The sequence below is a fragment of the Anser anser genome (genome assembly GCF_964211835.1).
Source record: "Anser anser genome assembly, chromosome: 8".
Lineage (NCBI taxonomy): Eukaryota > Metazoa > Chordata > Aves > Anseriformes > Anatidae > Anser > Anser anser.
This window is the reverse complement of record NC_139728.1, coordinates 4,980,176-4,995,926: the sequence shown is the minus strand read 5'-3', so window position 1 is coordinate 4,995,926 and position 15,751 is coordinate 4,980,176. Positions and strand designations below refer to the sequence as shown.

The 15,751-nt window shown below is 39.8% G+C and overlaps 2 protein-coding genes across 14 annotated transcripts in view; one reads left to right on the top strand and one right to left on the bottom strand.

The window, feature by feature from the left end:
- LOC310903457 (uncharacterized protein) overlaps positions 1-15,103 on the top strand; it is an 88,419-nt gene extending 73,316 nt beyond the window's left edge. For both annotated transcript variants that reach the window (XR_014587538.1, XR_014587539.1), the window contains 2 exons: positions 666-4,601; positions 7,196-15,103. The gene's annotated coding sequence lies outside the window, so the exon portion shown is untranslated. The remainder of the gene's footprint in view (positions 1-665; positions 4,602-7,195) is intronic.
- Positions 1-15,751, bottom strand: part of NTNG1 (netrin G1) — a 157,018-nt gene that overhangs the window by 73,191 nt on the left and 68,076 nt on the right. For all 12 annotated transcript variants that reach the window (XM_083846745.1, XM_083846752.1, XM_083846753.1 and 9 more), the window contains exon 3: positions 15,110-15,750. In XM_083846745.1, the coding sequence (XP_083702871.1) occupies positions 15,110-15,750 (641 nt within the window). The remainder of the gene's footprint in view (positions 1-15,109; position 15,751) is intronic.

Genomic DNA, 15,751 nt, shown 5'->3' with positions numbered 1-15,751 from the left:
TTATTAATGTGGGTTGAATTCTGAAGATACTTTTAGCCATCCCTGACAGAAGTTGCTCTTGCGAATAATTTATACTTCAAAATACCTGTTCTTTCTGCTGCTGAAGAAAACTAGATGAGAAGTGAGTGGTTTGTGTCTGTGCATAGTGCTTGAAGTATGCCAAAAGCAACTCAGTCTCCCATGGCTAACTTACTGAAAAAGAGCTACTGGGCCATCTTATCTCTAGCCCTGTTAGTATAACAATACAGCACAGTCAACCTAATTTAATGGAACTAATTTTAAACTATTTAGGAAATAAAGTTCTAACTCCATCTTCTCTTTTTGATTTTGGAAAACAATTATTTCACCTACTGTATTTCAGTTGCAAACTCTATATAGCTGAAAGCTTGTTTTCTTTTTCAAAAATACCCTATGATTACTACTTAATTATAGACAGTACTTAGTGTTGTCGTGAAGTCATTACATTGTCTAGATTCTGCAAACATTTTATTACGTGTTATTAAAGTCAGTGAGAAAACTACAAATGCTCTTTAGCGTTAGAAAGATTGAGATAGATGGTACCATGGGTGAAATTTAATGGCTTTTTACCAACGATAAATGTGAATGTAGTAGTGTAAGAGGTGGTCTGAGTACAGCTCCTAATGGATAACCTGGTCTCCTCACAGGTGGGTGGCCAGCGCTAGGCAGTCCCGTTCATTTATCAGATGCAGCTGGAAAGGAGCGCACAGACCTCAGGTAGGGAATGGGAGAGGAGACCTGGCTTCTGGCGTTGGCCTTGGAGCAGTGAGCAGGAGACTTGCATGGACACACATGTACGCCTGCTGGTTGCAGTACCACCACCAATGCTGACGGCTTTTCCTCCAGTGCCAGAACAGTTCTGCCCGTGGGTTTAGAACTTGCCCTCGCCCCAGATTCACGTGCTATGGGACAGGAGACAGTGCAGGTCTGTGTGAACTGGGGTTAATGATACTGCTTTGATATTATTCCCCAACTTTAAGTGACAAAGGACCTGTAGTTTCAAACCAAGGACTTAAGGCTGTGACCTAATGTCAGATTAGAATAAAACAGATATTGTTTTTGGCCTTCAAGTGTGCTGAAATATTTATTATCCATGTTTATTTTAATAAATATTGGGTAAATCAAAGAATGTTAAGAAAGAAGCTGGAGCTAAACTGCACTGTCCACAGAGGGGTCAGGAGTATGTTCTGGACAGAGAAATTTGAATTCGATCCAATGACTACAATATTTGATATAGTAGAAGAACTAATAAACTTAATTTATATTTCAAATATCTCAAATCAATACTTCCCCTCACATACTGTACATTCTCTCTCTTCCCCCCTCTCCCCAGGAAACAATTAAAACTGAAAAGTTAAGGAATAGATTGCGAGTTATGAGTAATGTAAGTTTGTCATAGGGCAAAATGAAATACTACTGACAAAAAACAATCAGTGTATATTTATACTGAAGAATCAACCATTGCATTTTTATCTTGCCCAACACAGCTTTTAAAATCCTACACAAACTTTATCCTTTTCCCTGAAATGTTATGCAGGCTTCCTCAGCCTCAAACTCCAGTGGAAAACGTATTGGCTGTTCTCACAGTATATTTGAGCTAAACTGGAAGAAAAATGTGTGTGTGTATATATACACATAATAAAACAAAAACAAAAACCAAAACAAACAAACAAACACACAAACAAAAACAATACATACTCAACAATACTCTAATGAACAGTACCAGAGAACTAGTAGATGTAAGCAGAGGAAGAACCTAGATATGAAGAAAAAAATAATTGTTATTAATACAGGGATGCCTACCTGCACCCATTTGTAAAGCAGCAGTATATTGTGAGGAGTAGATCTAGAAAGATGCACTAAGGACAGGATCCTGTTGGGGCATGGTCAAATAGTGAATGATAGCTTCTGGCATTAAGGCTTTCTTCAGACTGTGGAGTTAAGAAGACCGCTGTTCATCTTTTGTTTGCACGCTGGCAGAAAGCTGCCATCCAGTGAAAAGCAGAAGAGGGATTTTCCCTGAAGACCTGACTAGCAGGAAGAGACAAGGTGCATCGTGAGGACCCTAACAACAACTCTTGCATTGCAGAGCTTTATCCTTAATGAATGTGGGCATAATTATCAGAAAGCTTCTGAATTATGCCAATAAAAACAAAGAAAAAGAAAAGGATAATAGCCACATTATTAGGAAATATTTTCATAAGCAATCCTTCTGGGGATGAAGGAGTTAGTGTTTGTGTCTGATATATTCCAGTGCTAGTGTTCTCTCTGCCAAACACTGAGAGCTGCAAAGGAGGAGGAAGAAGACAGTTCCACTGGGATTTAGGATGGTGCTCACAGCAGTCATGACCTCCTGTCACCACCATTACTGCTCATCGTCTTTCCTCATCTATTCTTATATGTGCTCAGCATCTCCGCCTAGTGACCTACACAAGCCAGGAGGGGAGGATTACCCAGGACTCAAGAGTACACCCAGATCTTGTTAAAGCTGTTCTCTGCTTTCACGTTGCGCAGAAAACCTCGGGAGAGGAAAAGGGCAGAACTTTGTGGATTTTATGCTATATACGGTTTTATCATGATATACAGCAAATCGGCTGAACCAAATGACTTAGTGGCCATATAATCATATCACAAAGGGAACAAGCTTCTGGCATCTGTCCAAACTTGATGTAACAGAAGCTGACTGTATCTTTCAGAATACATTTTAATTCCATTCTTTTTCTATGGAAAACACTCTTGTGTTTCGTTTCAGTTTTACTCCTCCATGATAATCTCTGGGTTTTTGGGTGCTGAGCCTACCCCTGAATATTAAGAACTATTATTATTATTTTTTTTTCAGATGGTCTTATTTTGTAACAGGCTCCTCTCAAGTTAAATGCTCTGTAGATTGAGAACCCCGGTAACACCCGTGACAGAACAGCCATCGCCCATCACCTCCTCTCTGTTTTATTGGCACCTGCTCGTGTGGATGCGAGGCCGGACAAATGCTCTAGGCTGCTGCCTATGAGTTTCTTAGGATGAAGCCTCACCTGCTCCTCACAGCAATTCTTTTCCTGCCCTGCTTGCCTAATGCAATTATAGCAGCTTAAATTTCAATTTTATTTTATTTTTTTAATGTGCTAAGCGTATGAGGATATAAAGAAGTACACATGTTGTGTGTTATGAATAATGGTGAAGCTTCTGGACATGGGGCATCGAGACTGGGCTTTATGTTCTATTAATTATGTTGGTATTGCAGCAATACCTGCACAATTCTCAAAAAGGTTTCTCTTCTGTTACAGCACAGTCAGTCCGCGTTAAATTGCAGAACCTGTTCTCTGGGAGTAAGCAGAGCATAAATCTCTCCTCTCCACAACTCACAGATAGGCTGAATGTCAGTTATACATTAACTGTGCATTTGTTAGTCAAAACCTGCGTATGACCACACAGTGAGGAAACTATGAACTATGTTAAAAGTGTATACTTCTGGAATTGACTTGCAACCGTTTGTCATTCTGGTGGTATCACTCTGCTGCATCTCTCCTATTTAAAGCATGTATATTTTATGAAGCATTAACAGACAAGCAAACATACAGACCACAAAATCCAAAGCCTGCACTATTCTCAAAAAGTAGCCATTGAAATGAAGAGAAATTGCAAGATCTGATCTCTCAATATAGTGACTCTGTATCTGTAAAAACAAACAAACACAAAAATTCTAGAGGTATATTTTAAGATACCAAATCTGAAATGTGATGTTTGTACATGTCATTCACATGAAAGAATGAATCCAGGAAAGAATCACCACGTTGAAGGTTAATTCTGCAGTGACTAACTGATGGGGAGGTAAAATATTGCTATCTGGTCTGGGTGGGGAAGGACTCTGCAGTATTAAAACTCCTTTTCTTTTGAGATATGTACAGTGGAAGAGAAATATGAAGTTGTTATACTTTTCTCTGTTCTCTTCATTCAACTGTTTCTCTACTCCCCATTCATGATTCTGAAGGAAAAAAAATGGAAAAAAGGGATGAAATCCACTTTTTCAGATCTAGCTTGTGGATTGGGTTAAACATTTTCAGTGGCAGAATATTAGCAGTTAATGACGCTCAGATTTTTTGATCTGTAGCTCATTAATAACTGTAACAAACCATTCTGGAACCCAGCTTCCCATCTTTCTATTCTTTTCCTGTGTTGCAAAGGGGAAAGAGCTGCCCTTGCTGGCAGACTGCAATTCCTATGGGACATGAGTGATTAAAAATGTAACTGGCTCCTTGCTGTTTTGCTGTCCTGCTGGAAGAATTATTTTAGGAGCATTCAAAGGAAGGAAGGCATGGTTCCATAAGCACAGTGTCTTTAATGATGCCTGTTAAATGACAAGCAATTTTCTGCATTGACAAAGAATAAAAGGTTTATTTATCACTGAAAATTGAGATGTTCCTGTCTTTCCCTCTCCCCTGCTCCTCACATCTCATTTTTACTTCTCCTGATGAAGGTTTCCACGCCTCTTTTGAGCCACATGGGCAGCGATTTCCCATGTGATACCACTGAAGGAGTGATGATCACCAAAAAGAGAAGTGAAAACGGTTAGAAATGAGCAGCTGGAGGTATGTACGGTGCGGAAGGAGGGTTTCCCAAAGTGGGTCACTGACAAAACAGATGCCTTCTCATATTGCAGCTCTGTCCCCTGTCCCACCTGCCCTCTCTGCACCTTGTTCCTGCCCGCTCCTCTCCCCCTGCTGTGCTGAAGGTCAAGGGAACTGCTGTGCTGTGCTCTGATGGGGGGAGATGATAACGTTTTGAAATGTTCTTTCAAGTCAATTCCTGATTGTGCTTATGTGGCAAAATCCACAACCCTAGCTCTAAGCAAGGGAGAATTGCCCCACAGTTCAATAAGTATAATGAGAAGATCTAGAGCCAATTAAAATGTGATGAGGCTATAGAAATGCAGCCAAGGTATGCGAGGCTAAAAAAACCTCAAACCTCTCAAATGACCCTCCCTCTTCCCCCAAAACAACAGATGGAAAGCATCCGATTGCCAGGACATTTGTGTCACAGTGAATGCTAGCAGCATACGTCAAATGAAACCTAAAGGCTCGTCTACCGAGGGCGTGAATTTAATGTTCCCTCTCCTGTGCAGAGGGCTACCAGAAGGTTCCTGGAGTCCAGTTCGTGTTTGCCTGGCTTGGCCTGGCTGTTCTGAACAGGACTAAACAAAAACGATGTAGAAGTATTACCAAATCAAAGAAGTTGAAATTAATATATTTATAATGACTTTGATAAACACCATCCCCAAAACTAAAGATTCTTAATGCACGAGAGAGTTAAATGGGAAAATGAATAACATCAGTTTTACCAAATATAAAAGTCAGAAACAATAAACAGTCCTGCTACTGTTCTGTCTCTGGTAACTTGCGTTAAAATATATATAAAGCATTCTGGGAACTGAAGCAATGCTTCAGTTCAATAAAACTAATGCAATTAAAGAGAAAGAATCCTGTTTTTCTCCTGCTTGCAATTTAAAATGAGAGCTTCCTAAAACTTGTGACCATTGCTGGAATCCAATTGAGGACCCCAGCTTATCAAATTCCCAGCGCTGGCACCATGCCTTTGAGGTATTATAAAGTGCTACTCATCCCACCAGCTCTGTCTATAAATGCTCTAGATAACTTTAAAGCGCAGACACCCCATTTTGAAACAGGCAAGTGTTCATTGTGAATCAAAATGGAGTCACCAAATTTGTGCTGCCTTCAGACAGCTCCTTTTTTCTGCGAGGCAACAAAGGAAAATGTGTTAGCACAAAAACATCTCCCTTTAACATTTTTTTAAACTTGGATAGCTTTGCAGGACAGCATACCTACACAAAGCCGCAGGTTTCTGAGACCCTGTAGAGCAAGCATCTTATTGTGTAATTCATCCAGGGGCTGAGAAACTGCCGGGCTAATGAGCTCTCCTGCAGCCTCTTCCCCTGCAGGTGCTTCCCTAGAAGCACTATCTTAAATCAGACACCTCCATGCCAGATGTAACCCCCGAACAAACAGCAACCCCTCCCTCCCAAAGTGGCTTAAGAAAGCCACGGCAGCACTAGCATCTGACTATGATGAAAGCACAAACTTCTTTTCCATTCAGTCAGTGGGAGCTGAATTAATTCCTCGGCTTCTTTAATGCTGGGAGCCATGTCTTGGGAATTCAGTACGTGAACATATTAATCTCTCTGATAGGCGATAATGCAATATATTACTGATGGGGGAGCCAGCACATTAGCGCTGTGATAGTGACCCTGACCAGAAGATGACTGAGCGGGTAAGGAGAGAAGGAGCTGCTCTAGCTTGAAGGCACAGCCTCCACTTTGGCAGGCAGTCCTTCACTCTTGTCCCACTACTAATTTTCCGATGCATTACTTTGTCACTTGGGTATCCAGAAATGCTCATTAAGAAGGTTTGTGACAGCCTCTGATAATACATGTCTGTGGTAAAATAATTGATCCCTCTTTGCAGTGGTGATCTTTAACACTCGTAGGGCATGGTAGATTATTAGATGGAAGGCACTCTTTGATGGTCTCTAGAGTAATACGTTATCAGACAGCAATGTGCCAACAATCTATCACTTACAAAATCATGTCATCCCTGGAAAAGGGCCTGGCAGAAGGGGTTAGGGGAGGAAGAAAGTTTAATTATATTTGTGGAAGAAAAGGTGTCCTGAGAAGAGTGGGCAGCCTGATTATTTATTGGATGCTCAAAAGCACTCAACGCAATCTAAGAAAAAGATGAGGCTCTGAGATATGGTGGTTCACATTAATGTTACAGGCACTAGCCTTGAAGTCAAGTTCATGCTGAAGAGCAAAATTACCTCTTACAATATGTAGTTTACTTCTGAAAATGAAAAGGGCAAGAGATGTATTAGTAATGTTGGCATCAGCGGAGGCAGCTGTTTTTAGATATTTGGTATTTCAGGGATGTGAGTTTAGCATCGTTATTAGAAGTACAGCTTACTATATTCCTTTGCAAACTTCCCAACAGTGAGCAGATGGTTATCCTATTACCAGCCATTTGCATTTAACATATTGTAATGATTTATATACCACATGTCACCGAGCAAAGTGAAAACAGTCGGTGCCAACTAATTAGCTGAGTGTGAAGACGCATATCTCAATGTATATATCCTTATTGTAATCAGATTTTATCTTTTTGGTTGTTAATAGGTTTAATATGCAACATAACAGAAATACTGATGTCAGTTAGACATGAACCACGGTGTCCCTCCGTCATCAGGTCAGCGTTGTTATCACTAACACTTACACTGGTACTCCTGTTATGCTGTTTTATGAGTGATGGGACAGGGAGGACAGATTATAACAATCCATTGTGCTTCTCTACCCATCTTTCTTAAGTGTATTTCCAAGTACTTTATAAATCTTGGTACATCAACTACTGGCTCATTTACAGCTCAATGCGTGCCTACATAGGTGGAAGTGGGAATTCCGCACGGTAGAGAAGAAAGACACTGCACAGCACATATAAAGACAGAAATGGATTTAAGGGTGAAAATGAAAGCAATTGAGATCTTGATCACAAGGTCTTCCAGGAGGTTTACAAGGAAGAAGCAGACCACTATTGATATTTGCATAACCATCAAGTTGGAGGAAAGACTAAATGGTTCAAAGAAAGAGTGTAACTTCAGAAAAATGCTCTCCAGTGCTGGGATATGGGCATGTGTATGTACCATGTGTATGTACCATGTGCGTTGCATTGTCCATAGAATGTCCCAAGGCCTGCTCAACCTTAATCCATAGCATTAGGCAATGGATTATCAGCCTCTTCCTGGAATGTTTTTGGTTGTTTTGAAGCTTATGTAAAAATAGTGGTCATCACCTGAGAAATGTCAAAATAATCATCAGTGAATTAGAACTCTGTTACTCCTGAGTATGGCTGCATTTCCAACATAAAGATCATACCAGCAAGATATTTCCTTTTATTAATTGCTACTGTTACTTGCCAGAAGTTGGGCTGTAATGCTGTGTGAATAACCAGGTACTGTTAATGGACTGACTCGAAAGCTCCAAAAACTCCACGGACTGCAGAAATTAGAAGTCTGGTTTTGAGTGGTCTCATATGGGAGTGGTAGTACATCAAGACGTTCTCCAGCTCCTGCTCCCTCCTAATGTCATTAGGATGCCTTCTGCCTTTCAGCATCCTTTCATTTTTACCACATCCCACAAAGCTAACCAGAACACGGCCTGCTCTCCTGCAAAGGGCTGCAGCTAACATTATGCTTTCCTGATGCGTCAGCAGTCAGACTTTCTCTTGGGAACTCTACCTGCAGTGTAACCCTTTGTCTCCTTTTCCCCTACCATACCGCTGCCTGCTAAATTCATAGCTTTGCTTTTTTTTTTTTTTTTTTCTTTTTCTGTAGCTCTGTTCATACTTTTGCATGATTGATATTATGTTCTATGAAATCAGAATTACAGTGGTGTTAAAAGCTTCCTGTGGTGTTCAGCCCAGTTAACAAGGTGTTTTATCTGTTTTATTGAGGCTTTTTGGTGCTGACTCATTTGCGTTACAGCCCTCAGAGATCGTGTAGGAATCATGATGATTCCCTTTACGCATGGTTCACTGGTACTGCTGGGGTGTGTTAATCCTAGAGAAGGACTCGAGAGTGAAGGAGAGGAAGGGTGTTCACAGACCCCATGTAACAGTTCAGATGAACAAGACTACAAGACCTTGGCCTTTATTATTAGTTTTCCAGTCTTCTGAATAAGTGTCTCCGTGTGACCGTATCATTAGACTTCCCTTGAAATAAGCAGAACTGTCCTGCCTTATTAGCTAAAGATGGCAGAGAATGAAAAAAAATGAGGTCTGTTTTTTCCTTTTTCTTTTAAATAGAAGCCATGACAGCCTCCTCACCGTTGTCCTCCCCCTTTCTTTCCTTCTTTCTTTCCTCCCTTCCTTTACTTCACTTGTATTCTCTCACTCCTCCTACGTGAAACTCATTGGAAACTCATTTGAAACTCTTCTGTTAAATAACATAGCTTCATGGAAATTACTCCTAATTTGCAGGATGGCATCTGAAACTAGTATCAGGACTGGTCTCTTAGTTCAATATTGAGCTTCACATAATGTACAGTACATCTACTATGGAGCTGTACTAGAGGAAAAGAAGTGAAAAGGCAGACACATTGACTCTCATAGTTTCAAACATTTCCCTAAATCATAGGTGAATGATGTCTCATTTCTGAGATTGGCAGAGAAAGAGAAATATCATCTGTGTCAAGAAGAAGCACATGGTTATTCTGGGTTCAGCTACTACCTTCAAAGACGCTTCATAAGCTGATCAGTGTCCAGGAAAAATCAGCTCCTAAGCATGTGTAATTAAGTACAAAAATAGACAAAAATAACTGCAGGAAATCTCACCTTGGTGATACTGGCAGAAGGGAACAGAATGCTAAATTAAACAACCCAACCAACCAACCAACCAACCAAAAAAAACAAAACAAGTTGGTAGTTCCTGTTACTTGTGGGATAGTTGAGAAATTTAAAACTTTTAACATGATGATATGTTGCACCACTCCAGCTTTACGTTCAAGCTGAAGGACATCCCAGTGCCAGGGACCATTTGTATATGTGATCCAGGAGATCTTTAAGCTTATTTCAGTGTTTGCATTAAATTGAAATCTTTTGAAATTAAAAGCTTAAAGGGAAGAAAGTTTATGCAAGATTTTGGAATCACCAAATTTAGGCAGAAAGGCTCTTTGGATATCTTTTCAGCATACAAAGTAATATAGAAATAATTCTCATTTCTTTCATCAGGAGTTTCATCTCTACTTCTTTAATGTTCAATGGCAAAATGAATTATACTACAAAAAAAGCTTGGTTCCTCTCCTCAGACACACTGATTCTGCAGGATATGGGGCTTCCTTGAAAGACAGATGAGGGAGATCAGTACAGAAATACTTGACATCTTGCAAAACAGGCCAAAAAAAGATGATCAAATGCAAATGAGGAAAGGTGGTAAGTGAAATCTGGTGATGTAAATCCACTAGTTTCAAAAGTGTATAGCAGAGTTAAGGGCCTTGTCAGCCTTCCAGACTCTAATCCTCCACTCCCCTTCAGGTCACTACAAGACTGGGCTGATTGCCAGGACTTATGTCACCAAGATGGCAGGGGGAACCAAGTATTATTTAATATTATTTGAACATGGGCAGGAGCAAAACCTTTCCTGGACACCAGTACTGAGTAAACCATTGGAGACTGCTAATGTGTGAATAAACACAGTAACCATTTAATTATTTCAATTCCTGATGATCCAAGATTTGTTTACAGAAAGTGAAGGACCATTTTCCTTAGTGACATATCACAGTAGATATATTAAAAAAGCTAATTGCACTTGGGAGTTAAAGATAAATTGACATGCTCTTAAATACACAAGTTTCTTTTTCTTCCCTATTCTCTAATGAGTTTATAATTTAATTGGAGAAATTGCTAGATTCACTCCAAATACTAGTGAAAATCTCAAAGGAGAACAAGCTGCTTATGCAACTGTTCTTGTAAAACAAAGGAGTATTCAAGTACAGTAAGTATATACTTGAAACGTGAATGGTATCTGGTTTGATTAAAAAAAAAACAAAACAAAGCTGAAAGCATGATGCTGACATTTCTTCCTATGATGGTTTGTTTTTGAGCTGGGTGTTAATGAAAATGTTTTCTGTTATAGATAAAGCTAAAGCACTGCTATGTATTATAGTTTCCACAGGGCAAAGGTCTGCTTTTGGGTATGTTACAAAAGGGCGTTACTTCAGTGTTATCAAAAGAGTGCCAGAAGAGCGTACCAGCTTGAACCCAACTGATCCATCCATGGAGGGGTGGCGTGGTACAGCTCTGGGCACAGGCTAAGGGTGGCCTCGGTGGGCCACGACAGCTTGGCCGGGGCACGAGGCCGCGTGCCTGCAGGCAGCGGGCCCCTCCGTCACAGGGGACTGCAGGGCAGGCTGACTAAACAGGCCAAAAAAAAAACCAAAACAAAACAAAAACCAAGCCCTGAAGTAGCAAATATGCTTTCCCTGGGAGTAATTTTTTCAGATTCTGAGGCGGATTAAATTTAGAAGAGATAATGTGAGAGCAAGAAACTGTTAAAACTGAGGATATTTTTCACGTATGTACTGTGAGTTAGAGGTTTCTATTACTGCTGGAACTGCAAGCGTAGCTGAGACAGGGTCAGAAAACCCTGGAGCTTAAATACAGAAGCTTCAAGGCGAGAAGAGTATAAAAATAAATTCCAAAGGGCTTAATAACATTGTATAGAGGCTGGGTCTTCTAGTGTCAAAAAGAAACTGTTGGCTCTTAGATCAAAAACTAATCATGAAAGAACAATATGGGAGGATATCTTTCTTTGGTTTAGCTAGCTACTCATTCTGTAACCCACTGGGGCATTTTTTTTTTAAACTGTCATCCCAAATCATAGTTAATTTATGGTGCATAAATGTGCATGTTATTGACAACGTAACAGTTAAACCAAAAATATTTTGGAATGAATGCGGTTAAACCGTTAGCAGCCTGATCCAAAATCTGCTAGGAATCTTTTGCTTGACTTCAAAGGAATTATTATCAGCATTTTAGTGAACTTCTCCTACAAAATAAAATAAGATCGCTGTGCCTTGCAGCTTACTGTCAGCACTGTCCTTCGCATGGCATCTGGGATACGCGGCGCCCGCAGAACGTCCGCCACCTCACGCGGTGAGAGGAGAGGAACCTTCCTGGGGTTACCACATGGGGTGCCCTCTGAGTCTCTGCTGCGAGACGAGGCGAGGGGGGAAATGTCTACTCATTCCTAGTTTCCCATCCCAGAAGACTTTATTTATGCATTAGTCGACCTTTCTAGCCATTAGGCCCATCTTGCTTCAGCAGTTAATTAACACAAGTGCCATAATTTAATACAGTTAATGCTACTTGATGCCCTTTAATGTACCTTCCATTAGTGATATTATTGTAGTATTACCCTGTAAATTAAAATGAGATCAAGACTAAGAGAGGCTCTCTTTAATTAAGGTACTGGCACACTACATCATCCATTATTCACTGGAAAAAATCACCCTGATTTAGTAAAGCAGACCATCAGTAAGTTAGAATTAGTTCACGTGGATTATTAGGTTTCTTGAATAATGTGAGCACAATGGGCTTGCTGAAATTGCTAACAACCAGGTTTCCCTTTTCTCATCATCTTAATAAACACACAATGAAAGTGGTAAATTGAAGATGAATAAACAAGTAGTAATAGAGGAGGTGAAGCGTTCATCAAGAGCGCACAGATTTTCATCTCTAATGCTGCATACATCAGGATTATTTCACACCAAAGTGCAAAGCAATGACAAAACAAAACATATATTAAGTGGGGCAAATGTCCTACCTTTAATTCATTGTGAAGTGTTAACTACCCCAGCATCTTGTACTTTAAATATGACAGCTTTAAGGTAGATGTTTTTCACTGGCATTCATCCTTAAAATGCAGTGTGAAACAAGTTAAATTTTATGCTGCCTTTAGAAATGTGCTATTATGAACTTTGGTGATTTTAACTATATTTAACCTACAGGTTATGTTTCTCCAGCAAAAGGACTAGCTTCAAAATGCATCTGCTAGCATCGCTCATCCACCACATCAAGCCCTTTGGCATCGTCTCTTTGTATCCCCTCCTTGTGGAATCCTGTCTGGTCCAGCTTTATTAAATGCACATAAATACCTACGTCTCAAAGCCCTGAATATGAACCACCGTGGCAAAAAATTATTATACCTTGGTTTCCAGTTAACATCCTAGATTAATGCGCGAGGGCTGGAAAGTTCAGCTGAATCAGAAATGGGCACAAAACCACTTGTAACCCTTGGCCCCTCCCTTCAGTCACGTTCCCACGCCCACCGCTACTGCCCAGGGCACACCAGGGAGGGCATGGACTGCAATGCTGGTTTGGAGACTCTTCAGGGGGACCCTATAAAGCCTCTGGAAGGAGACCAAAAATAACCTGAACTGGCTGACAATGGCCTACTGTACGTTGCCTTTGGTGCAAACAACTAATCAGAGCGTGCGTACTTAGCAATAAGCAAGCCCATAAATTATTTAATGAGAAGGGCTCACTATATATTGAAGGAAAGTACCCCAAATCCCTAAAGAGCTGTTCTCACTAGCAGAAGTGATAAGAATCCACATGGATCTAATCTTGCGAGATAGTATTACATATCAGATGATTCTTTTAATGCGTATCCAATTACTGTAGCATTTAAACAACAAGCATCAGCAAAAGATAAGTTCTCTGTACAGTTATGTTTCATTTTTATAGGTAATTTTTCACGAGATATCTGTACCCTAAATGTGTTTGAAAGGTTTCTGTTTCTAATTTGCATGCAATGCACCCTTTATGCACCTCAAATGCTTTCTTGACAAGGCACTGATGGTCTAATTGAGGTCAGACCAAGTTCCAGCATTCTGGGGTTTTCAAATGGGGAACAGCATTTTCTTAAAGTGTAAGGAACCTAAAATCCTGAGCTCTGATATAATCCCTCTGTATGTGTAACCTATTTGGAGCTACACGGAGAAAGGATACACATCAACTAGAACATACATGTTAATTTGGATATACTGGGCATACTTAGTATTAGTAAAGTATACTTAGTATTACTAAACTATTTTAAACACTATCTTAAGCTGTCCATGATCTACTTAGTCCTGCCAAGAGACTTCTAAAAAATAATAGATTTACAGTATAACTAATCAGTACATTAAGAATTCTTAAAACAGGAATATTTATTTTGTAATTTTACACTTTGAATTAATGACAGTATGTATGCATATGTATTTGGTGTGGACAAAACATTGTAACTACACGCAAAATCTCTGGTTGTGCAAAAATGTTTACACATTCAAGTCTGTATGTGGCAGCAATTCTTTTGTATAAACTTAGAGGAATATTTTTTCAATAGATTACCTCACAGTAATTTGATTCTATTTTGATTTTAGATATCTATTTGTATATCATGGAAATGCCTAGGAACCTGAAAGGCTTGTATAAAAAAGGTAGAAAATGGCAAATTCACTATGGGAGTAATAGAAATAAAACCACTAGTGTTTTAAATAATCACTGTCTCTATTAATTTTCTATCATTTGTGTGTCTGGAAAAAATACTATGGCCTTTCAGGATACATTAGCTTGTCTGTTTGTTTTGATATCTAGCTTCTCTTAAAAAAATAAAGCTTTTAAAAAGGAAGATTTGAAATATTCTATAAAAGGTACACAGAAAAGGGAAAAAGTATGTTTGAGAGTTGGGTGAATTACTAATAGAGCAGGTCCCATTTGTTTCTTCTGAAAAAATTGTCATCCAAGACATGCTAAGGATATCACCCTCCTGCCTGAGGTCATCAGTCAATTGTTAGTTTGAGTTGGGAAGAAAATTTCCCGATAGGGATGTCATTGCATTGATATTATTTTTGGGTCTATGACACCTGATACCAGCCACTGCTTGCCACAGAGGGATTATCTGTCTTAAACCCGGATGAGTAATAATCTTTGTTATATTCAAATCAGTCTTATGCTCTCAAAAACACTGTTCGTTTTTACATTCTACTTCAGCTTCACTGCATTTCAGAGCTAATTAAAGTACAAGGAATGGACTCTCATTTCTGCTGCCTTTGTTGTTTGTACACAGTTTGCCCTAGTCCACGCAAGGGCTGTTGTATCAATCATATCTTGCATTAAAGGCCTGAAAAAAATTGTAGAATGGAATATCTCTTTTTAGTTAACTGCCACTAGATTAGGTGCCAACTGTATAAAAACAGAAAGAGAGGTCCTGAAAAGTGTCCTAATGTCAAGGTGAATTCCTAAGCTGATGTAAGAAACTGTGAACACTGTTCTCTTCCCAACATCTAGGGCTTCCCAGGCTAGTGACATCAAACCCCCATGATTTAGTACCACTGAGTCAGAATCTTCTAGTACTATCAGAAACACACCAACTGAGCCTGATTGCCAATGAACATGTTACGGTAGATACTGTTGTCACATCTGGGGAAATAAACAGTTTTGCATAACCTCTGAAAACAAACACATGTGCTTGTTCCTAAAGGTTTGTATTCTCTTACCTTCCATATACCCTTATGTCTGAAATTGCATAAAAGTAGCGTGCCAGGTGTTGCTCATCTACGTATATTTCTCCAGTTGCTGGCCTAAGCAATCTTATCCTCAGATCCGTGATGGTAAAGAAATCTCGTAACTTCTTGGTTGTGTCAAGCTGGCCATAAAGAGAAGCCATGTTATGAAGCCGAGGTCCAGCAAAAAAAGCAAATCTATCTTTGATTTCAAAGTGGATTATTTTACTGTTTGTCATATACCCAGTAGAGTATTCTTCTGTGCAAATGATTTCTAGGACTGTGTGCTGTGATAAATCCCTCACTGATTTTGGATCCATGTGGAAAGCATCTAAGCAGTCTGTGGCATAATATTGGTAGGGCTGCCATGTTCGTCCATAGTCGAGGGATTTCTCCAGGATCATTTGGTCTGGACGGCCAGATTCGAAGGTGATAACTATGTTATCTGTCAGCTCAATGGTTTTGTTCCAGGAGAGTGTAATATTAACATGAAGAGGCTTTGGATAATCCTTCCAAGTTGTGGACTGCCAAAATGTGGAGGGATGCCTTCCTTCAAGATCAAACATCAGTTCCGGAGGATGAGCCAGTTCTTGGGTACTCGCATCACATTCATTATTGCACATGTAGGGATTCCCC